We start from the raw sequence: 24,229 nt of genomic DNA on the forward strand, positions 1-24,229 counted from the left end.
ATATATATATATATATCCACGTAACTTGAGCCAAGGTTTACAAATATTTTGCTGCACTCTAGGAACACGAAGCCAAGCGAATAAATTTGTTCATTGTTTGGAGCAAGTCAGGCTATTTGTTTTGTATTTCGCCCAGTTCACTAATTAATTAAGATTAATTAATTAACTTCTGAAATATTTCTTTTATATTTTTATAATTTGAATAAAGTTTATTCTCTCTCACTCTCTGTAATATTTAATTCAGAGCAAAAGTTTTTATAATAAAGTTGTACAGCGTCCTCAGAAACGTCCAACCCAGTGGTTTTTATCAAGTTTTTATAAAGAAACCTCTAACGCGGTTCGTTTTTCCGGGCTTTAAAAAAGTGCCTAAATTATAAAAAAAATAAAAAATAAAAAGCGCGAACATGTCAGCAGCGTCTAGTCAACAGTGTTCTATTGAGCATGCAGGCCTAGTTTATTGAAGCCACGGCTGAGAGCGCTGCAGTACAAGATGCACATGCGCAATCACATCTGTGTGTGTTTTTTTTAATAATTCGCAACATGTTTTTGAGGTTAATAAAAAAAGGTGTTAAGCTTTCGTGACAAAAACCATTGAATTGGATGTTTCCGAGGACGCTCTACAACTTTTTCATTGGAACTTCTTCTCCAAATTGAGTACATCAAAAGTTAATTAATTATTCCCAATTAATTAGTTCATTGGGCAAATACAATAAATAGCATGACTTGCTACAAACAATGGACAAACATATTCATTTGGTTTCGCCTATCTAAAATGCACCAAAATGTTTTTAAACCTTGGCTCAAGTTACGTGGAATACCCTGTATTAGGGTGCCTTCATGTGCGCTTCGCATAGAGTGATGCCAACTGCCCGCTTCCCTTTCCCACACCCTCTTCCACCGCCATTTTGTTCCTCTCACTGTTTCCCCGTGCGCCGGAAAGTGGCCTTTGTGTCCAACGGTCTTCCCATTTGAGGGGGAAAAGGCTAATCCTCCCTCCGTAGGTTCCACAACGCTGCTCCGAACTTGTGAGATAAGGTGCTTGTTTCCGGGAGGGTTATAAGCCCCACGGATTATCGCCGAGAACCAAAATGGCTGCTAGTTTGTCGGCGAGTGGTATCACAAAGGGTGGCATCACCCTAGCAAAGCGCACATGCAGGCTCCCTACTTTGTATATAATCTCACAAATTGGTGTGAGACAGCGACTAATAAATGAGGGCACAGAATTGCGCACGCGCGAACATTGCAACACACACGCACACGCACCTGTGTGTGTATGTGTGTGCATGTGTGTGCGTGTGCGTGTGCGTGGGTGCGTGCGTGTGTGTGTGCGTGTGCGTGTGTGTGTGTGTGTGTATTGCTGTTTTGGGCACTGCATTATTTCTGTTGAAAGTAATAGAGTGGCCCGCCGACTACGAGGTCTCGTCCCTGATCAGATTTTCGAACGCGACCAGTGACCATGCAGACAATAAAGAATTCATCGACAATCTCGCAAATTTTATAGGTAATTGTCACTGATCGTTTAAAGAAACGCAGGGAATAGCGAGGCTTAAGCATGCACATTATTATCTGCAGCCAATGAGATGATGGCATTGGCCGATAAGATCGTAAATGTGCGCTGCGTTTCGGAAGTAGTCAGTGACGTGCACAGACGGAATAAGCCAAGTGAGTGCGAAAACAAATTTTAATGTTAAATCGAGCGTGACAGAGCGTTCGTAGGATGCATTGCAGGGCGGAAGGCCGCTTTGTCACTGACAGTTTGAGAAAAGAAGTGGATGGAAAAAAAAAAGTGCTAGGGAACCGATGCTTTACAACATCTGTTCTCGCAACAGATGTCCCTGAATTTTCACGATCATTTCTCCACGAAATGATTACAAAACACTTCAGTAGCTAAACTTGTTTTCACGATGGGTGAAAAGGGCGTTGGCGCAATACGCAGATTCTCGACTTGTAAAGATTAAAGTCCGGATTTAATTGAAAATGAAGCATTCCTCAAACAATGTTGCATAAGCTTTTTTTATTATTATTATTATTATACATACTTTGTGGACGCCCTTGCAGTCAGATTTTATACGAAACGTGAAGCTTCATTTTATCTCGTTAATAGGGACTTTTAGCGAACCGTTACCGTGTTTCGCGTGCCGCGCTATTGGAGCCTTTGAAGCATGCTTTTCAAACGCGCGCCCGCTGCGATACCATGGCCGCGTGGCGCGCGCTTAAAAGCATGCTTCAAAGGCTCCAGTAGTGCGGAACGCGGAACACGGTCTGCGTTTGCATGAATGCGACCGTAGCGCATCAAATCCAGATTTGTCTATTTTGAACGGTAACAGATGAGTGGGAAGAAGCAGGAAGACTGGCTGCGTACTACTGGTCCCTGTTTCGATCGATGCGCTACCATCGCATTCATGTAAACGTAGCCACGGTTACGGTTTGCGAAACGTTCCTATCATTAATTTCACCAAACATTGCGACGCGTCTTCTTCAATCCTAAGTGCGCGTAAATATATTTAAGCTCGGATTGTTGTTGTTTTGTTGACGTCAGAGGTCCCGCATCGCGGGATCTCTGACGTCAATCACCGGAGGCCAACGCGGTGCGCTCATTGGACTCGAGTGTCGCGTCAGCGTTCGGCTGGAACTCGGGTCCTCGGCGATTGGGCACAAGTCCCAGCCGAGCGCTGACGTCGCACTCGTAGCCAGTCAGCGCCCCGTGTTGGCCTGCGGTAGTTGACGCCAGAAATCCTGCACTACGGTCTTGTTATCTGTACTTGTATTCGCCTCAAGAACCGTATAGTAAAGAAAGTCCGCCTTTTTGCGGAATGTTACTAATTTTTTTTTCCATCTGTTGAATCATATACACAGCGCCCGCCCGAAAAGTCAGTCGACGTGGCGCCGTGTCGCAATAACCGTTGTCTGATTTTCTCTTTGGTAGATCAGGCCGCTTTTTGTGACACACACCTTTACGTAAATAAATTAATTATGTGGAATTTCCGTCCGACAAAGGAACACGACTGAAAGCCGAATAGTAATTAAGACGTTAGGTTTTTATAGCGAAATTGCTTTCGACTGTTTTTCTGTAATGATGTTTAGGGAATATTTCGCGTCGATTGTGAACAAATAGTGGTAACTAAAACGAAAATCCCCGCTACGACTTATACTGCCGTTTAAATTACACTAAAAGGATATAATCTGAGACTGACACAATTTTTATTACGAATAATCGAAGTGGTCCATAATCAATTACTTCCGTACGTGATTGTATAAAACTATTTATTCGTCATTCAACCTTCGTAATTTTGAGTATTTCTACGCGAAAAATTCGCCGGTGGACTTTTGTGTTCAGGGGCCATGCAGACACGTTTTTATAGTTGGATGCGAGTGAAGAATACGTCAGAAGCTCGTCGCACGCCCTTCTTACACCGCCGGTCACCGTTCCTCCGCGTTGCGCAAATCGCTACGAGGCGCACGTCGCGCTGAAGTCAAACAACTCGCCGTTGCTCCTTTCCGGGTTGGTCCGCGGAGCGATTCGATGCCGTGGCACGCTAATCTGACGGTGACTAGTTGGCGCACTTCCGAGGCCGCAGTCGCACCTCTCGTTCGTCATACAAAAGGCAAATTACCTGCGGATACCTCAAACATGTTCGAAGCATCTTTGGTTTCTACGTACCTAGAACACGTCTTAGACGGTCTTTGCATTACCAATGTGACCGTCGTGCAAGGAAGGCCTGAGACAGTGTCTGCGGGAAAGACCCCGGAGACGAGGAGTCACAAGAAACAGGACAAACACAACACCGTGTCTCATTTGGGACACAAAAAAAAAAAGGGGGGGGGGGGGGGGGGGACAAATACAACACCGCTAGAGACGGCGTTGTGTTTGTCCTATTTTACAGCGGAGCTGTTAAGGGCTAGTTTCCCCAGGATTGTATCCGTCAGCAAACAAATGATGGCACAAAATTCTGGACAGCTACCGCCATCGCTCATAGATGACGGCAACCTTTCGAGCCTTTCCACTCTGGCTTGCCGACTTGCGGCCGGCCATTACTTAAAGGAGCTGTGCAACGATATTCAGTTGGAATGTTTTTCACTATACACGAGCTTACTGGCACACCTGGGACTTAAGGATACTCACACGCAACTCCGCTGGCCAAGAAACTCCTTTGTTGCGGTGTAATTTCAAGGACAAAAGCGATCATTTTCATTCAATCTCTCCTTTGCAAAATTTGATGACGCAACGTGGGGATCGAAGTACACCCAAGTGACGATATTTGAATGCGGTTCATAGATTGGACCCGAGCATTGCGTGGGCACTCGACTTGGGCTCGTGACAATTGCTAGCTCGAGAAGCATTCGGATAGTGACCCGTGTCCAATCGCTGCAACGACGACAACAGCCGAGCCATAACAATGTCTGGAACTCAGCGCGTGTCCTGCGCTTTGCCAACCCCAGCGCGTGGCTATGATCATATAATCGGCTCCAGATCCCCTGCCCGTTTCGATCTGGATGAGCATCGTACCGGCGTGCGGTCGTGTATCACTTCTGCGTGGTGCACGTTAAAGACCCCAGGCTAGCGGTTGTACGGCACTGGCTAAATTGCTCATCCACAGCTGGGAGACTCGTCGCCCCTGTGAGGCAGACCAAGTTCTAGGCTGTAGAAACATACACACAACACAATTTTTTTTCGGCTCCAGATCACGTGGCCGCTTGTTCTGGCTGCGAGTTGAGGGGTGAACGCTGCTCGTTTTTCTTAAATTTTTTTCTGGAACTTCTATTGCGTGGGGTGAAAAACGAACGCGTCTTTCATAGGTCATTAACGTTAGGGATCCGTTTTAAGCGGTATTTGCGCAAAGTACAAAAAATGTTGCATAGCTCCTTTAATTCCCACCATAGTACAGCTTCGCTCGTCTTCCTTCTTGACCAGAATGGAAAAGCTCAAAGCTTTATTTTTTGTGTCCCCTCGTCACCTTTTTTTTCGGTATCATAGGTCACTTGCTTGCCTGCGCCATCAGCCCCTATTTTTGAACGGAGTACGCCCTTAGTTTGATCGCTTCCACCGCGCCTCGTGGCCCGACTGAACCAGCGTTGTCTCGCCCCTGCCGCAGGAGTGGACACCCGGATGCGGTTCAGCCTGGACCCCAGTGCGGGGGACACGGGCTTCGCCCAGTGGCGGGACGCCATGAAGATGGTGGCCAGGCTGCCCGAGGGCATCCCCAAGGAATTTCGAAAGAAGGTATGTCGCCCACGTCCGCCAGCGCCTCCTATACATGACGAGGCCGTATAGTGCCGGGATTCGTTAAAGTCACCTAACGAAGACCAGCGAGGGCCACGGATGGGTCACGAGTTGAGCGTTCGGCTTGGGACTGAAGTCCTCACTGACTGCTCGCAAGTCCCAGCCGAAGTACGCTTCCTGGAACGCCTCCCAAACTGGTGCGTTTACCGCAGTGTTATACAAAGTACTAAAAAAAAATTATTTAAGTTAAGTTACTAAATACCTGCTTCCTAACATATTTAAAATACTACTCAAGTTACTTTCACTGTAAAGTATCTTGAGCAGAGTACAAATACTTAGAGATGTAATTCAATTACTTCTGAAGATATTTCCGCATTGCGTAGTTTGTATCGACGTCAGTGACAACGTCAATTATACAGCAGCGCAAATCTGGGTTACCAGAACGGTTTATTAGCACGCAACAACTCAAAACAGAAAAAGAAAAAAAAATATATCGTAGGGTTATTTTATGCAGTCCAACTATAAGGCGCAGTATATTGTCACGAATGACAAATGATGAGGCAGCGAATAACTGAAGAAACTAAACGTTTAATGGGACGAACTTTCGCCCAAAACAAAATAGAGAAAGGCTAGCGTCGCAGGCGTCCATGTCGGCGAAACAGCAGGATCGACTGCTGGGGCGAGACTACAGCGAGACTGACTTTGGACCGCCACTCGGAGCACCTTTTGTACCCGCGTGGGTTTCTGGAACATTCGGCGTAGAAAGTTCGGAGCGTAGACCAAAGTTCTCGAACTTACGAGAATGTCTAGTTGATAGAATGAATAAAAGAGGAGTCCGGTATCGCACACAAGGTAACCATTCGGCCACGCGCTCGCACGGCAACATCACTGATGGATGTTACAAAACATTTCTGGGAGAAGAAAGAGGTCGCTATAGCTATTGGGGATCAGACCGTGGCACCCAAGCGGTTAACTTTAGAACTACATGGATGGGGACAACGAATACAATGACTCAGCGCTCGGCTGACTTAACCGAACGCGGCGTCAGCGTTCGGATGGAGTTCGTGTTCCCCGGTGAGGGGGAGGAGGGGCTCTTTGTTACCCCTCCGGCCTCCATGAAGAATGCAGCTTGCACGGTGCCCAGCTCAGCACAAAAGTCCAAGTGGATCAAGTTCGCATCCTCTGACGGCTGCTTTCGGGAAAGATCCGGCACTTAACGTCACTTCACTAATTGTTGGTATTTATTTTTACATTACACTGTGCCCCGCGCTCTATTAAAAAATATGACATGAACATGCCCACAAGGCCTGTGGGCATGTGCACAGGCCTTGTGTTAGGTAAACACCGAGGTGTGTGTGTGTGTGGGGGGGGGGGGGGGGGAGGGGGGGCGACAAACGGGTCAGAGCGCCTCGCCAATAGTGACATCGCTGAATATCACGTCCTGCGGTGCACCTTAGACGCATCGTTTAACTACAATTCATATTTCCTATAGACGCTTTGCAGCAGCAGTGCATGGACGCCGCCATAACTGACCTTCAGTTTTTGTTTCCTCTTATTCCGTTTATTTCACTTCATCATTACCATAGCAGGCCAGGTTATTGCCATATTAGATTCAACTGTGTCATTTTCTAAAGCATCGGCCTTTGTAGAGGATCGTCAATTACCGTTTCAGTTGCTCGGCATCTCGGAAAGACAAGAGAAGGTCAGCAATGGCGGCTGTAATTTGACGCGTGTGTAAAGCGTCTATAGAGGGAGTTTACTATAAACAAACTTGGGATACGTATGTGAGTGATTAGATAACGAAGAGAACCCACATAATAGCCACAGCAGTGTTCGGACCCTCTTGAATTAGGTTGCGTTCAGAAGGGCACTCAACATTGGGGACACTTTGTTGGCATTTTGAAAGGTCATCCAGCTCGTAGTTCGTTTCCTGTACTTTTCTCTGCTTATCAATGTTCGCTTACAGACAGTGTTCGCGAAAGCAATAGGGTGTATTCACTGGCGGCCATAGCTGTGTGCGCGATTGCTGAGCGCGTGCTGGTGGCGAACTTCCACAGTTATTTTGGAACGTGCACTCCACATCGTCAAGGTTGCCGGTCTTAGCAGCCTATTAATGTGAGCTCATTCCGAGCATGCGCTCTAAACAGCACCCACAAATATGACTTCCAGTGAATAGCCCCTATAGGTGACGGACTGACGACAAAAAGAAAAGAAACAAAAGAAAACCTCAACGTTTTGCCCTAGCGAGGTCAAATATACAAAAAGCAAAACAAAAATGTATTTTTTTTTCTGTGTGTGTGTCCGCTTCTCATTTTCTTCCATTTGTTATTTTCTTGGCACTCAAGTCTGCATTGTTGTCGTAGGTCTCTGCTGCGCGGTCATCGCGCGACGCAGCAGAGTCTGGTTGCACTATCTCTCCACGGGACGTGGTGCCGCCGGGGCCGAGATGCGCTCCGACTGCAAACCGAAACTTAAAAACCCGCCAAATTTGTGCTGTTTTTCTGAAAGCCGTAAAATACTTCGCTTGCCTTCTATCGTTCTGCAATTTATTGATTCAGTGTTTTGCGATGATGCTGAGCAATTTTCTAATTGACACAATATTAAAAGTTAATAACGCAAAAATAATTAACAATCTAATTATCCCAGACTTTAATAGTTTTCCTGAATAGGCCCCTGCCCTTGACGAAAACGACACAAGCCCTTTTTGTTGCGAGGCGTAGTTTTCGGAATATCGAATTTGTCCACCTTTCGTGAAACACCGTGTGTATATATACATATAAGTCAGAGATCCGTACTTGCGGAGTTGCTATACTAGGAGTTTATTGTATGTATTACGACAGTTTCGCCGAGAGGCTAGGCTTCGTCAAGAGTCGCTTCGCCGAGCCTCTTGGTGAAACGGTCGTAATACATACAATAAACTCCTAGCATAGCAACTCTGCAAGTAGGATCTCTGACTTATTAGATTTTCCCGATCCATTGTTCTCAAACTATTCTGCCTCACATATGTGTGTGCGTGTGTGTGTGTGTGTGTGTGTGTGTGTGTGTGTGTGTGTGTGTGTGTGTGTGTGTGTGTGTGCGTGTGTGTGTGTGCTACAGTGAAAGTGTGAACCTCTTTTATCGGTCATTTTCCACTTGCTCCCTTAGCTTCTTTTTTTTGTTTTTTTGTTTAGTAAAACCAAGTGATATTCTGCATCGGGTTCTACTTGATGCCGGATGTTTCTTTTGTATTCAGAATAGTTTACGCAATTAGCACGCATCGGAATATTGCGTGACTCGTGTTACCTATCTGAGACATTTGTAGGATCTGCATAAGTCGAATAAAGACCGATATCGCTCCATGATTTGCTAGCCTTTAAATATTTCCTCAGGATTTGGCAGGCCAGTTCCGAAGACTGCTATTAAATTAATCATTTATTTGAAGAGAAAAAAAAAAAAAAGGAACCACACACTGTTCCGAGTTTTATCAAAATTCAGTGGCGCGAGCGAGCAGATTAAAAGTCGCTTGTCGCGCGAGGACTCATGTGACGAGTTTTTGGTCAAAGCTCCAAGCCAAGCCTGTGGCATTTTGTGTTTCGCAGTACGTAAAAATAATGTATAATCACGAGTATATGGACTTATTCTACTTTATTTCTCGTCGATGTAAAGTTTCCAGAAATGTGTCGCATATGTCATTACAATTATCTCGCTCGCTACTTAACTTGTGAATGGTAACTCACTGTTTTAGATATTGACTAATCCTATAACGAAACCGAAGTAAATTTTTTCCGCAAAAATATTACTCGTCACTTTATATACAAAAATAACAAAAAAACGAAGGCCTAATACTAGTGCTCCGGTTGACGAGTATTCCGGCATGACAACCGTTCCTCGCACGAGATACCCTATGACGAGTTGGCCAAGCGGACGAGTTCGCCTATGATAAGTTTCCTCGCGACTACTGGGCTTGTGACGAGTTCTCCTAGACCCCCGCTTTGTTTGACCATACGACGGAACGCGCAAGACGCTTGGAGCGATCAAAGCCGATCAAAATGCCTCGTTAGTGTCTCGTGATCTTCGGGAGGGTCTCCGCGATGCGCTGGGCGTCCAGTCACGTGATACTTCCGCAGCATTGAATCGGCTGAGCTGACTCGTAGTGCCTGCTGCGGTCCGCTGTAAGATGAAACGGAGGGCAGTGCAGAGCACAAGTTTGTCTGCTTCTTGCACAGGAGTTGGGTTGATGTCAGACCGCCGAGCACTTAATGGCTGATTTGAAAAAAGAGTGGGTAGACCTCCAGGCATCTAGCCATTGAGATCTCCCCACTATCCTTTCAATGAAAGCCAATCAGAGCTCGGCGTCGTTCTGACGTCACCGCAACTCTTGCGCAAGAAGCAGACGTCTTGCCTTCCGGATACAGCTGAGGCCTCCAGCCTTCCCAAAATGAAAGCGAGGATTTCCCTCCCGACATTTATCATTACTATTTGTTCGTTTAAAAAAAAAAATATATATATATATAGTTCTGGGAGTTTTGTTCTTGTTTCGTGTACTGACTCGAGCTCTCTTCCCTCCGACTGTCTCGCAGCTGTGGCTGACGCTGGCCGAGCGCTACGTGGCTAGCCGCAAGCTGGACTGGGAATCCACGCAGAGGGTCTGCTTCAACGAGCGCTGTAATCCCGACGACCACAACCTCGGCGTCCAGATTGTCAAGGCGAGACCACCCGCTCTCTCGCCCCTCAGAGCCCTTTTGTGAGAGTGTCGACGGCGAGACAAAACCTGCCTGGTTTCACTTTGACCGGGAGGGATGCGAAGGTGGGGGATGGAGTCGAAACAAAGCCCTAGGAACAAACAAAAATACAGTGAAACACGTCTATATGTGAGTCTGTATCGTGGGAGCCATGTTTCTTCTTTTTTTTCCTGTCTAATTGGACTCGGATAAATGTTGTTAGGGAATGACCAGTCCGTGTGACAGGAGTACTTCTAAAACTCCGTGGCCTGCCACAACAGGGGCTCGGATACCCGGCGAGGAGGTCGGCGCCGACCGCCGCTATTGAACTTGACGCTAGTCAATCCCCGACGGTAGGCTATCTCGCCGACTTTCTCGCCGACTGTCCAACTTTGAGCCCCAGCATAGGCCGATTGAAACTAGTGACTATTCAGCTATGCATGGGGAGTTTAGAACCGGTTTCTAGTTGCGAACATCAGAACAACGCGAATAAGTAGTAGGTGACTGAAGGAATGGATGAGGTAATAAATATGTTTTTTGTTCTAAATATGTCAAAGTTTAGACATAGACGAATCTTTCGGGCTGGTTAAACCAAGATGACGGAAGCGCTAATAAAGGTAAGAATATAAAGTTAAATTTTCTTTTCAAGATTTAAGACATTATAACGGATATAATATTATGAACAGCAAAAGCAACTGGGAAAATATACCTGGAGACAACTTTCTCTGGCGATTCATAACAAAGTGGAGTTTTCGTGCATTGCTTTCCTCGGCCCAAAGGAACGTGGGCACGGGTGACAATAAATCTGTTTTTGTTGTCTCACAAATTATTGTAAATAAACATCCTTGTTTGTTTACAAATTATGTATGTTTACACAAATTAGGTAAGCAAACAACAAGAGGAAAATACTAATTTCCCTAAAGCCGGGGTCACACTGCTTGTACGTTATACAGAAGAAAGTCTGCAAACAGATTGAAGCGCGAGTCACCGCGAGATAAGTGCTTCGATTGGCGCATGGCAGTGAGTTCAGGGAGAAAACTGGCACGCGGCATTCGAACTGAGGATATTACGGATACTTGAGTTTGCAGACTGTCTTTTGTATGATGTATGGGCACCCACTCCTGCCCGTTTCGATCTGGATGAGCATCGTACCGGCGTGCGGTCGTGTAACACTACTGCGTGGTGCACGTTAAAGACCCCCGGCTAGCGGTTGTACCGTACTCGCTAAATTGCTCATCCACAGCGAGTGACTCGTGGAAACTTTAAATGGCAGACCAACAACACGCTGCATAAATATCCCCACAACCCAATTTTTTTTTTTTTTTTTTTTTTTTTTTTTTATGTAGGGGCAGTGTGATCCCCCCGACTTAAGTTGCGCTCCTTGCTTTCTGCAGGAAGTTCAAACGGTGTTTACCTAAACGTTCATTCTACAGCGTTTTATTTGGGTTAAAACCGTGAAAGCGAAAAATACATGGACGATCCTCTATTAGCCAAAGGTGATAATGTCTACCTCAGAGCTCGTTGCCGTATGAAGGCAAAAACCATCAATAAAATGCTGTCGGTTCGCTGCCTCGTGATTATTGGCCATCCGTGCTATCGCTGCAACGCAATCAAACTCTGGCTTCATAATGGAGACCAGAAGCCGGGCTCTCAAGTTCACACCTTCATTCCTTCCGAACACTGTGCCATCACAATTCACAATTTCTTCTCGAACACCGCGTTAGGTGGAGAGCATAGAACGCTTTCATTAATAAAATAAATAATTAGGCGAGTCGGTAACTATTCAACTTGAAACAGCGCGACTACAGACACGGACCAAGTGAGAGACTGGACAAAATGAACGCTGACGTTCATTAGAGACGCGGGAACCATGACGAGCATCCCCGACGCATGTGGGCGACGCAGCAAGAGCGAGTTGCGTGTTTGACACACGACGCGGAAGGGTGGCCTGACACGATACCAGGACGCAGCTGGACTTGACGAAATTAAACTTGGCAGCTGGCCGACTTTGCGGTAGCTGTCGTTTTACGGCGGCGCAGGTTTTGCAGCAGATCGCGGGGTGTGTCGTGTAAGGATCGCGGCAGGAAAACTTTTCAGCTACATTTAGCGGGAAACTTTCCCCGCGAAACGTCATTGTGTCACGTGGTACGGTGACGTCAATGACACGTCACTTCACTAAAGACTGTGACGTTATGTGACGTTGTGACGCCAAGTAACACCATGACGTCACAAGACATTGTGACGTCACGTGACCCTTTAACGTGACGTGGCGTCACGGTTATTTTGCAGTGTGATTGTGTGTTGCTGTAGCCGGCATTTCAGTTGCTGGAACCAAAATTATGTTAACTTTTTTTCCGGCGCTTTCTTGACTCGCGGCGGCTCTACAATCTGAAGGCATTTCGTGCTTTAAAAGGAAGGACAAGGCAAACGTTGACGTCTAGATTGAGGGCGGGTGAGTGACTCATCGCAATGACGGCCCTGTCGCCGTTCCTTCCTCCTCTCAGGACCTGCACCGCACGGGCTGCAGCCTGTTCAGCGGGGAGCTGGCCGAGCAGAACCAGGCGCTGCTCAAACGTGTACTGCTGGCGTACGCGCGCTGGAACAAGTCCGTCGGCTACTGCCAGGGCTTCAACCTCCTTGCCGCCTTCGTCCTCGAGGTGGTCGACTGGTGCGACCGCAACGCGCTCAAGGCACGTCTTGTCGCCTCTTTACATTCTCCACCCGGTGTTCAGGGAGGGCCGAGTAGATCGAACCCACTTTAAATAACTCTCAAAAACAGCTTCGCATCCTCCGACATTCACGTGTCCGAGGATGCGAAGCACAATTTCGTACAAAGATGAAGCTGGGTGATGAGTATATTTTTGGTTTAATGTCTGAAAGCAAACGTGGGTAATTTAAAAGTTACAAGTAAAAACCATAATTGTTTCTACGAGCCAACATGAAGTCAGACTTTTTTTTTTTCGCTTTAATGTGAAAAGAAACGTAAATTGTAACCGTTTGACTTGACAAAAAAAGAAGGAGAGACTGTAGAAACTTGTTTCGAATTCGTTCTCGTTCTATATTTTGTCTTATAAAGTGTCCCAAATGGCCCACGAGGACGCTTTGTTTCGCTGTTCATCTAGAAAAAATTAACGCTGTACACATTTACCATAAAGGTTTGCTTTTTATTAGTCACTTTTTATTGAAGTTTTATTATAGTGTCACGAAACAGATTCACCAAGTAACTATACTTTCGTGGCAAATTAGAGCCGCTGATGTTACATACTGATTCACGAGATTTATTTGAAGTAGACTGAATTCATATGGCCCTCGCTGTAGAGAAACCGGCAACTTTAGGGCATCAAAGAGGACTTACCCGTCGTGCTGTCTCCTGTGTCGGTCCCAATGTTGTTATTCTTCTTCTTCTTCTTCTTCTTCTTTTTTCTTTTTTGTACACACGATCGCAAGTAATATAGGTCTGTTTGGTTGTTTCCTTATCTCAAGTTGCTTGTGCACTCACGATAAATACCTTATACCACAACTAGACGACTGCGCACACAACCCGCGATTGCACACATCCAGTCAAACACATGTCCTATGACTAATTGTAGTCATAGAACACAGTACATTCGACTCTTTCGAATGTACTGTGTTCCGGATAACTTGTTTTCTGCGCATGAGAACGTAGGGAAGAACGATGATTAAGGGGAGGATACTTTGCCTCGGTGTCGTTGCGTGCACAACCCTAGGAGGGTACGTCAGTTACCAGGTGACGTCAAGAACGTACGCGGAGCTTAAGTTCGTCTGGTTCTTGCACGGGGGGGGGGGGGGGGGGGGGGGGGGGGGGCGGTGGCGATGATGTCAGAACGCCGAGCTCTTATTGGCTGATTGTAAAAACAATATATTGGGTAGACCTCACGGAGTCTGGCATTGGAGTCTACCCACTACCTTTTCAATCAAAGCCAATCAGAACTTGGCGTCGTTCTGACGTCAACGCAACCACAGTGCAAGAATCAGACGACTCGCTCTCCGCATACCTGCGTAACGTGCACATTGAGGAGGTTGCCAAACACGACGTAACCAAGCATTTTCTAAGACGAAAGAAAAACAAACTCACATGAGCACATTGGGTACGTAATTAAAAGACAGTAACACCGCAGTTGTGGTTCGGGAATATTTCTGCTGTGAACTCCGCCAGACAAGATTCTCTCTCGAGAGAGAAAAGGAGAACACTTGATATGATGACTCCAGACGGTTTCACCACCTACGCCGGACAGACTCAACACGTGGTAGCCGTCGCCCCACCCGTCTCCAGCCTGCCCAAACTGCGAGTCCGAACTAACCGGTGCGTATCACGTCGGGTGGGCCTGTGAGAAGATCCCCGGCCTAGCGCCGTTCACGAACCCGACGACGGAACGAAGGGAGGCCGCATTACGCAGCAAGGACGGGAGCCAACAGCTACTGCTGGCCGCGAGAGCAGTGATAACGTTCGAGGCTGGTAGAGCCCCGGAATAGGGGCAGCCACCCATTGCTCTCCCTTTCTTTTTATTCTTATTAGATTCAATAAAGATGTGTTTTTAGCAACAACTGCGCCAGCTTTTCATGCGTGAAGGATGTCCCTATCCACTGATCTGGTGAAAAATAACGTGACTTTTCGAACTGGGGGCTCGCACCTGACCAAATGTGCAGCATAAACATCCTGTGGTCTGACGGAGAAAATCTGGTACAAATGGGTGGGCATTACACGAGGCTGGAGATGAGAGTGCTAGGTGTGTCTGCTTGAAAGCGTGGCGCCAACACCACCGAGCAACTCACAAAGCTTGACGAAAATAATCGAGAAGGGGGACAAGAGGGACAAAGGACAAACATAAACCTCCAAACACAGCTAGGTGACTGGTGCGCGACCGAAGAAATCCGCCTGGTTCGGGTATCGAATCCGGGACCTGTCCATTACAGGTGGAGCGCTATACCAACTGAGCTAACCAGGGGTTAGACGTCAGTAGAGCAAACGGGTTTTATCAGCTGCCACCAGTCTAGCACCAACAAGGATGAAGCTTGCAATTTAAGGTAATTATTATAATGCAGTTAAATGCAAACCTTTGCATTTAATTGCACTATAATCATAACAATGCTTGCTTACTCTCTTTTATAACGTCATACTAACGATCCGATAACGAGTGGTGCGGTTGTTGATTCGCTTCCTCGCCCTCACACATGTTATTATCACATTAGAGAAACCCAGTTGGGGCGGCCAATAGCCAGCGGTGTCCGGACACATAGCGTTACGTTTGTACTGTAGAGAGAGATCAGTGCAAAAGGTTTTGTTTTCTAGGAAGTATCAGCGTGTACCTCGCGCCGTAGAAACTAATCGAGGTTAGAGAGCACTCTGCCCGACCCATATGACGTCAATGCGCGTCCCCTTTGTACAGATGATGATCTTCCTGGTGGAAGGCGTCCTGCCGGAGGGCTACTTCGCCAACCATCTGCGAGGCCTGTCGGTGGACATGGCCGTCTTCCGGGACCTGCTCCGGCTCAGGCTGTCCGCTCTGGCCAGGCACCTGGACGACCTGCAGATGGGTGCAGGGGAGTCCAGCTCAGGTAAGACAATCGGCACTCGAAGACACTTTGTAACCCACTCATTTCCAGAGTCTTCAGGGCACCAAGATCGTTTACAATGCCTCTGCTATATTTATCAATACTATCACTTTTCGGCATTATAAATTCCACGTATTCGCCAGTGTATTTGCTTCCTCAGGGCGTAAACTATTTTTGCCGTTATTTTAATGTAATTTGTTTATTGTAACTGACAGACCATAAGTTGTTTTGAGCAGATGTTCCCAATGAAATCGTTAACATTGGGGATCCTACAAAATCACCTTATCGCTCGGTAATAAAATTTTAAAAGTAGTCACGAAGCTAGAAACACCGTCTAAACTAGCCACGTTCTACCTTTCATGAACTATCGGTGCCTGGCTATAGCAGGGCCACTCACTTTGTGCCGTCAACTTTTCGCAATGGAAGACGCCAGCTTGGAGGGCGAGAAAAGCAGACACTACGGTGGGCTTTCTTGTATTCTATGCATCGCGCGAATCAGTTAGAACACTCAGTTGCCAATTTTTCACATATTGCTCAAGGCATTCACATGCTACTATTAGTGGTATCTGTGGGTTCACTACGCACAGTATTAGGTTATTAACCAAGGTGGTAAAGATCGAAATTTTAGATATCACACTGCGAGAAAGCAACGAAGAAGCGGAATCAATCTTTTGGCTAGCTGTGGTGCATACTATAGAGACTAAGGGCAGGAAACAGAGGGCGCCTCGGTCGCCCTCTAGTCAGCGCGGCTGGTGGTCAAAAAGGGCAACATTGGGAAGGCTGTGGCGCCGGACGATTGGTCACTAGGGCCGTGTCAATGTTTGCAGGGCGCTCAGACATTCGAGATCGGATCATGATTGCGCCCTCGAGCCGTCGCAGAGTTGCGACAATACCGTATCAGATAGCACTACCCGTTGAACCAAACTTCATTGCCCTGTCTGGACGTCTCTACTTCATTGCTTGCGATCTATAGAAACAACACAGCGGAATTAAGTCAAAGGATAGACATCTCCGGCACACAAGGTTGACATAGTTTAAGACAAACCCCCGAGACTGGGGAAAATACGAGGGACAACACAACACACAGAGTCTCAATGTGTTGAATTATTGTGTCGGCCTTGGTCTTTTCTTGTGTTGTGCTTTATTTTTTCCCCAGTGTCGGGGGTTTGTCACATCTTGTGTTGTCCTTCGTCTTTTCCTCAGTCTCGGGGGTTCGTCTCAAATTGTGTTAAACATTCATCAGCTCGTTTGCACCCTAACTTTTTTTTTTTCGTTGCAGAAAGTTTGTCTGTGTCTATGCGCTGGGTCTGCCGAAGTCATGCATGTGATGTCTTATAGCCGATATAATTTTATACCGGTTATTTGTGTCCCGTTATTATTTGTATTTCGTAAGCCCAGTGCTTCACGAAACAGATTTTATGCGAGCAGTTATGTCTTATTCAATCAAGCGTTTGCATATTATATTAGCCTCCCTCCACGTAAACGTTCATTGACTTAGGTAGCTGTATTCTTGACCAAACCAGCAGCGATATATTTATATTTTATCTAAAAAGTTATAAAAATTAAAAAAAATGATAGTGTGCTACTATTTTTCAAGAGTGATGATGTCAGCTAGGATAACGCTTTTTCTCTTCTTCATATTTTGCACATGACTGAGCCGGCAAGACGTGCTTGGCAATGCATAATAGCACTCGATATTCTTCTATTGACGGAGCGGTCGCGTCACAGGTGTGAAAGTTCTCTGATGGTGGGAAAACAGCTTGAACGCTAAGCAATTACATGAAGAGACAGGACAAGACACATACAAAGCTGACTATCAACTATTCTTTAGTATTTCCTTTCCTCACTACAAGGGATGAGGAGAATTAAATACTAAAGAATAGTTTATTGGGATGAAGAAGATGAAATACCAAAGAAAAGTTAATCGGGATGAGGAATATGAAATGCCAAATAATAGTTGATAGTGAGCTTTGTGTGCCTGTCGTCCCGTCTTGTTGTGTAATTCTGTAGCGTGGAAACTGTTTCCCCACCATCAGTGATTATGCACCAACTAGCTCAACTCAAAGCGGTAATGAAAGTTCAGTTTTTATTGTTTTTATTTTTATAACTTTCCACGGCTAAATTTAGTGGGGAAATCGACTTAGCCGTTAAGTCACGTGACGTCGATTTCCATGCCGAATTTAACGAGAACGTAATTAATGTCTAGGTCACGGAACGTCAGGTCACGTGACGTCAATTTTCCCGCTAGAGTGAGCGGGGAAACATCCTTTGTGCATAGGTCCTCTGACATCAAATTATCTGTCAAATCTAGCGGGAACCTCTATAGGTGTATAGGTCCCGTTACGTCAGTCACGTCTATTTCCAAACTATATTTAGCGGGAAGTTGATGTCATGTGACCTAAAGGCGGAGAAAATTTTAGAATAGGTGAAGGGGGAGAGAAATCCCTCCCTTTACCGTCCGGGATGCGCACCACGTGGTAAACACGTCACGCCTTTGTGCGGAGCCTCGCTGATGTACTAGAGATTGCAGGGGGATGCGGGAGCTTTTGCTCAGGCTGCATAAGCGCTACCCGCCTTGACGAGGGATCTCTTCGCTGTTGGCGTTATTTTGTTCGCGTGTTTGGCATCTTTATATATTTGGCTCTGCGGGATACCGGTGGTGGCATCGAGATCATACTAACTTGTCGCGGATTGCCCTGTTGCGCATGTCGTCTGAGGCAATTGAACGAGTCTCCGGTACTCATCAACGCCGTTTTCAAAGCTCCTCATACAACTCGTCTTGGATTCCCCGTTCTTTGTGTTGCATTCACCTTTTATTTTCTTTTTCTTTTTGCGGGAAGCTGCTTTTCGTCTCCTGTATCTAATAGTGGTGCTGCTATAATCGCGTATCACCGTTTTATGTACTCCAATGTTGTACTGTCGTCAGCGCGCAGCGACCCTTTTGTTGTTGAGAGTGCGACCGCTAAATGCGTCTGATAACACTGACATCCCTCTCGGCTCCCCGTCGTCGTCGTGTAAATGCTGGAACCAGGGAGGGAATCCTTCTGGTTCCACCGATCGCCGACGCCCGAGAGAGCTCCCCCGTGTGAATACCCCTTTAAAAAGCATTTCGTCCCTTGAAGGGGTCATGAAACGATTTTCCTACTTCTTCCTCCTTAGCTTTAATCCTCAACTAAAATGCGAATTGTGAAATCACGTGGCTGTGACATTCCTTCGGCACCGGTGCGATGACTCCTAGCTTCCACCGTGCTTTTTATGCACACCATAGAACTTGTCATTCCCCAGTGACAATAACTTCCGTCAGGGCACTCATTGGCCACGAACGCGAATCCAAACATTCGTCGACGGATTGATTGCTGACGAGCGCATACGTCCGAGTGACGCAGTTCTCGTGTCCAATGTGTGAGCTGGGCTCTGCTGACGTCAGTTTGGCGCCGGTGACGCGCTTTTGGAACCGCGGATGTATCATAGTGAAAAGGCGGAGAGCTTTCGAAGGCAAGAAGGTACAAAATAGTCCGCAATATTTTCAAATGTTCGTACCGAAAAGCTGGCTTCTGACTTTCTAGCCTCTTTCTTTTGGCCAACTAAACGATATGCGATTAGTAAAGTCCCAATTTAAAATCATCCATCCCAACCCAAAATTCGTTTCATGGCCCCTTTAAAACGGCACCAGGTTCGCGCGCTCTTAAACGATTGAGTACCAGGGCTCATATATAGCCCCTTTCCGCAAGGGCGCCGCCATCTTGAATTGTCGTCACTTCCAGTATGGGCGAAAACATTGTTTTGCCGTCGCCATGCCGATAAAAGGCATTTAGGACATAAACGTAACCGTCACACATTCTCGTTTTGCCTCCCCTCTATTTTGTTGCAGGTTGAAACGTTGCAGGTTGAAACGTTTTGATATTTTTTCGCCGCCCATACCGGATATGCCTACTTGGCGGTCGGGGGCAAGAGTAAGCGGAAAAGGTTTATAAACTGCGTGCATTTGATATTCCGTTTGCAGGCACGAGCTACGAGCCTCCGCTGACGAACGTGTTCACGATGCAATGGTTCCTGACGTTGTTCACCACGTGTCTGCCCAAGGCCACCGTGCTCAGGGTCTGGGACCTCATCCTCCTCGAAGGGAACGAGGTGCTCCTGCGCACCGCCCTCGCCATCTGGGACGGACTCGCCGAGTGAGTACAAACCACCCTGAAACCTTTTTCTTTTTTTTCATGGTTGAGAGAATTCTAACGTTTCTTGATACTTCCTTCCCAAGTAATGACAACCAATACAAATGACAAAGCACATTCCGCTGGAAGCAAATGGCGGCATTCAGTTCAAACCTCTGCGCCGCCATTCACTTCCTAAAACCTGCACCGTCACGCAGTCGGCGCTCCAAAGATTGTCGCTACTTGTAGGAAGTTTTTATCTAGGTACTTTAGCCAATACTGCTTCGAATGGAATAGCGCAACGTCATTTCTAGTCCCCAGCACTGTGAAGGATATAAATGACGCAGCGTTATTTCATTCCAACCACTATTCGCGCACCCCTACTTTTTTTTCGACGCAATAATGGCGGCACGGGCGTGCTGGTTGCTTGAAACTTAGATTGACCAGCCGAAAATGAATGGTATGAAAAGAGAAAAACAATTAATGAACAATAATTAAGCTCGGTGCGAGAAAAAAACAACGACGGGAAAGGGTAATACAAAAGACTAAACACATCGGATGAGTTTGATACTTCCTTATGTGATTTACGCCTACGAGTCTATGGTTTAGCCATGGGACATTTGTTTTATCGCTGTGTCTAAAGGTATGCTTCGGACCTGCCCGACTGATTTTGTTGAAGGTAGCTCGGACGTATCCGGTCAATATTCCTAAAGTTACGTCGGACGTGTGCGTGCGGCATAGCGCTCGTGAAGAGGAAACGATATGTCATGTTTACATCAGTGTTGCGGAGTTGCCACTCCGGAGTTGGAATGATTCCGGAATCATTCCGCTTTTCCGCGACCCTGGAATGGAATGGGAATGGAATGTCGGCAACGTTGAGGGGAATGGAATGGTAATGGAATTAGATGCCTTTTGCCCGGAATGGAATGGGCCCGGTTCTTTATTTTATTTTTTTTAAAGGGGGGGGGGGGGGGGGGGGGTCGTTCAGTTAAACCGAGCCAGTCAGCAAGTCAGTTGCTCAGAAATAAAATGAGCGGGAAACTGCTAGCCCGCGTGGAGCCATAAGGCCCATAAAAGACTTATACGAAGAAAAATGCAATACAATAAACAAGCGTCAGAGCAAAGGCCAGAGGGGAGAGGGGGGTGGCGGTGGCGCCTTTTACGGATGCGCAGGCGACGGGCTTCACTGGCATTACACAAGAGCGAAACAAGAAACCGAACACCAAGCAAAAGAAACGAAGCGAGCGGCAAAGAAAGAAACCGCCATGCACGGCTCCTCATCGTCCTTCTTGTCTTGTTTTTCTTCCTTTTTTTTTTTTGCGATGACACGGTGAATGCAAGCGCGCGCACATACTGAGATCTAGGAGCGGGGGTGACTCATAACTCGCAGAGCTCTGATAACTCGTTGAGTCGCACGCCGCCAGAATACGGTCAGTTATTGTTTTCTTATAGTTCGAGGAGCGTTGTTTAGCCGGTGGCCAACCCTGCTGCCTTCCACGCACATTCGCGCGCACTTCTTTGAAGTACGAAATCGGGGTTTGCTTCGGCATTAAAACAAAGCGAGATTCACTTCTCTCTTCTCCCCTTGCGCTTGCTCCGACGCTTGTTTGTTGTTTCGTTTTTCTATTTATACTGTATTTTTACGTGTAAGTCCGCCTTTTGATTGGTCTTTGTTCCGATGCTTGTTTTCTGTGTTATATGTTTGACATTCAAGTGAGTTAGGGTTACAAGCAAGCTAGCGGATGTCCGCTCCTTTCCTTTGACTTTAGTCTAGCGATGGACCGCTGCGGACGCTTCGAGCCCCCAGGCAATACAGCGCCGTGAGCTTAGTAAGATCAGTGCTTTTTTGAGGCATTTAGCATTTTTTCGCAATTGTCTATGCGTTTGATAATGTCAGCTTTATGCTGTCTATGCCGGAAACATTGCACAATGTAGCTGTCAAGTGCCGATTTTTACGTTTAGGAATTAGAGGATTGGAATGAAACAATTCAGCCATTCCAGGAGTGGGAATGGGCCAAATGTCCCTATTCCTAGGAGTTGAAAGGGATTGAATTATCGAAAACTCTAATTCCCGGAATGGAACTGGAATGGAATGGGGGCGCCCATTCCGCAACACTGGACATGCATTTTGGCCGCCTCAGAACGGCGGGGCATGGAGGCAGACATTCGATCCCAAGGTTCCCGTGGCATCCCCAGATCACTGGAGATTCTTTAATACACGTGAAGAAGCATCAAAATCATTTGCAAGGTTGGTATCTGACCTTTTTAGCTTAATTTTGTAATATTATAGGCGCCGGACGTCAAATAAAAGAAACGTATTGTCTGCTTTTCGTTTGTTTTTCGTTTTTAGAGCGCAGCTCTTAGGCGCCCGTTTCCGGCTTGAGCGGCGTCGCCGTCGCCGACGGAGTAACCGTGAGGTCACGTGACCCCCGAGAGGTCACGTGACCCCCAAGAGGTCACGTGACCCCCGTGAAATCACGTGACCCCCGTGAGGTCACGGGACACCAGTGACGTCACGTGACCCCCGTGAGGTCACGTGACCTCACGGTTACGCCGACGCCACTCGGGGGGAGGAGTAGCAGAGAGGATGAGGAGGTGAGGAACGAAGGAGCAGGGGTAAACTCTCCCCTCAGTACCCTTTCCTCATCCTCCTCAAGAGTTGCGCTCTAATTCGGCGTCACAGGGAGTTGTAAAGGACTCTTTTTTTTTTCACATTTACCTGCCGCTCTCTTTTTTTCTATCCCTATGGGCAACCGTTATCAAACCTTACAAATTTCCGAGTTGAATTGTTGTCTTTGCATTCTTTTACGGTGTTCTACATCTACCCGGGAACTCAGCTGATTGATGGATGAACGCAATGCAGCTAGCGCGGCTAAAAGTTGCCGTGCCCGTGCGGAGCGGCACCGCTATACCGTAAGCTCGCGCTGCGACTTCGAAGCACGGCCCTTGGGGCACTCAGCGCGCACCAGGCGCCATCTTTTAATACGTCACACATCCCTGATCACCGGATCCGTTCGACGTGCCTTCGAAAAAGTCGGCTGAGTATGTCCGACGTCCAAGGTCAGCGCACGTACGAGGGCACTAATGCTGATGCATTGAAAACGCGAGTTTCTGTCGACGTCCATGTCGAGAAAAACAACCTTTACAAAAATTATCGATGAGTTTCACCTGAATTTCTGATGTATTCTATAAGAATGCATTAAAAATCAATTGAAACTCATTCATAATTTTTGTAAGGGTTAAGGCAATCACTCAGGGCCTCCCGACGTCGGCGTCTCCTTGTGGAACATCGCGTTTGTCGAGAGACACGGAAATTTTTTATTCGTCAGCTTCGTACGATCGATGTCGCCTTCCCTTCGTGATTGCATATGCGCCCGGAGACAACCGTGTTCAGCGAATGCACAAGGGCGATGATTATATATACGTTTACACTCCAGTTGTATGCATCATATGCGAGAGGCACGGACTCGAGCGCGCAGCTCCTGAATGCCTAGAAAGTGCTCTTTTGGCGCGTTTTTGTGCTAACAAAGCTTAACTGCTACGCCCGCGCGTCCGTACCTTTGTTAGCACTGAACGCAGCTTGTGCATTAGTGTTTTCGAAGGAGAACTGTTGTATTTCGTAGGGGTGGTGCGCACACGAAGAATGCACAAAAAAGATTAGGGGTGATCACTTTTGTGCAGTTGGCCCACGCTGCGAAGTTCGTCGTACCAGGGCGGGTTTCGCGCAAACGATAAAGAGTATTTCATAGCGTCGTACATGCACAGCAAACACGGCTCACAGTCCGATGTTTCAATCGGCTTGTTTTTTCTCCACTTTGAAATGCTTGCAGGCACGGGTGGCGACTGCCCGCATCCCTCGACCCTCTGTCTCTTCGCCTTCTTTATTCATAAACAAAAAGGTCTTCCGTCGTCGTTTTCTTCGAAGAACTTTTTTTTCAATACAAACGCAATTAAAAAAATTTTAAAAACTCATCTAATGACGTGGCTAGAGATGAGCGAGCCTCTAGTCGCGTGAAGGAGTAATTAGCGGTATCGCGCCATTCCAGATACTGCTATAAGTGATTATGGTCCGCGTAAAGTTATCTGACGAAGAGCGCCGTTACGTAGCCGTTTGGCTGCGCGGAATCTCAGTGATGACCAGCATGAGCAAAGATAAGTTTGAGTTCAAGAGACTAACCCCTCATACACGGATTAACATCAACGTGCTTGGCTATAAAGCGTAACCTCTGAGCGATTAAGCCCGAGCGTTTCACTTATGCAACACTGTTGCCTAGTAATTTGGCATACATTCTTCGAGGTTAGGAGCAAGTGATCGCATTACGGCTTGTCTTATGCAGATGAGCGTTAGCTTGCTCTGCAAACAAAATACCAATCTATGCAATTGTAACTTACGTGCGGAAGCTCCAAGTCCCACAAGTTGTAGTACTCGGTTTTTCTTGTTTCGGATCGATTGGTTCACTTATAGCCCTATTTCACGGTCAATTCAAAGGAACTCCTTTAAAGAATCGGCGAATCAACTCGCAATCGCATCTCTGCGCTTGCCCCTTGATTCCCGCTAATTGGCTTTTTTTTTTTTTTTTTTT

At 46.8% G+C, this 24,229-nt stretch overlaps 1 protein-coding gene across 1 annotated transcript in view; it reads left to right on the top strand.

Moving 5' to 3' along the window:
* Positions 1-1,583: 1,583 nt before the first annotated feature.
* LOC8026531 (flocculation protein FLO11) overlaps positions 1,584-24,229 on the top strand; it is an 80,405-nt gene continuing 57,759 nt past the window's right edge. The window contains exons 1-6 of the mRNA XM_029976671.4: positions 1,584-1,662; positions 5,094-5,221; positions 9,781-9,906; positions 12,426-12,611; positions 15,330-15,498; positions 19,499-19,670. Coding sequence (XP_029832531.3) covers positions 1,584-1,662; positions 5,094-5,221; positions 9,781-9,906; positions 12,426-12,611; positions 15,330-15,498; positions 19,499-19,670 — 860 coding nt within the window. The remainder of the gene's footprint in view (positions 1,663-5,093; positions 5,222-9,780; positions 9,907-12,425; positions 12,612-15,329; positions 15,499-19,498; positions 19,671-24,229) is intronic.

The sequence above is a fragment of the Ixodes scapularis genome, unplaced genomic scaffold (assembly GCF_016920785.2).
Source record: "Ixodes scapularis isolate PalLabHiFi unplaced genomic scaffold, ASM1692078v2 PGA_scaffold2__306_contigs__length_199485367, whole genome shotgun sequence".
NCBI classification, from domain to species: domain Eukaryota; kingdom Metazoa; phylum Arthropoda; class Arachnida; order Ixodida; family Ixodidae; genus Ixodes; species Ixodes scapularis.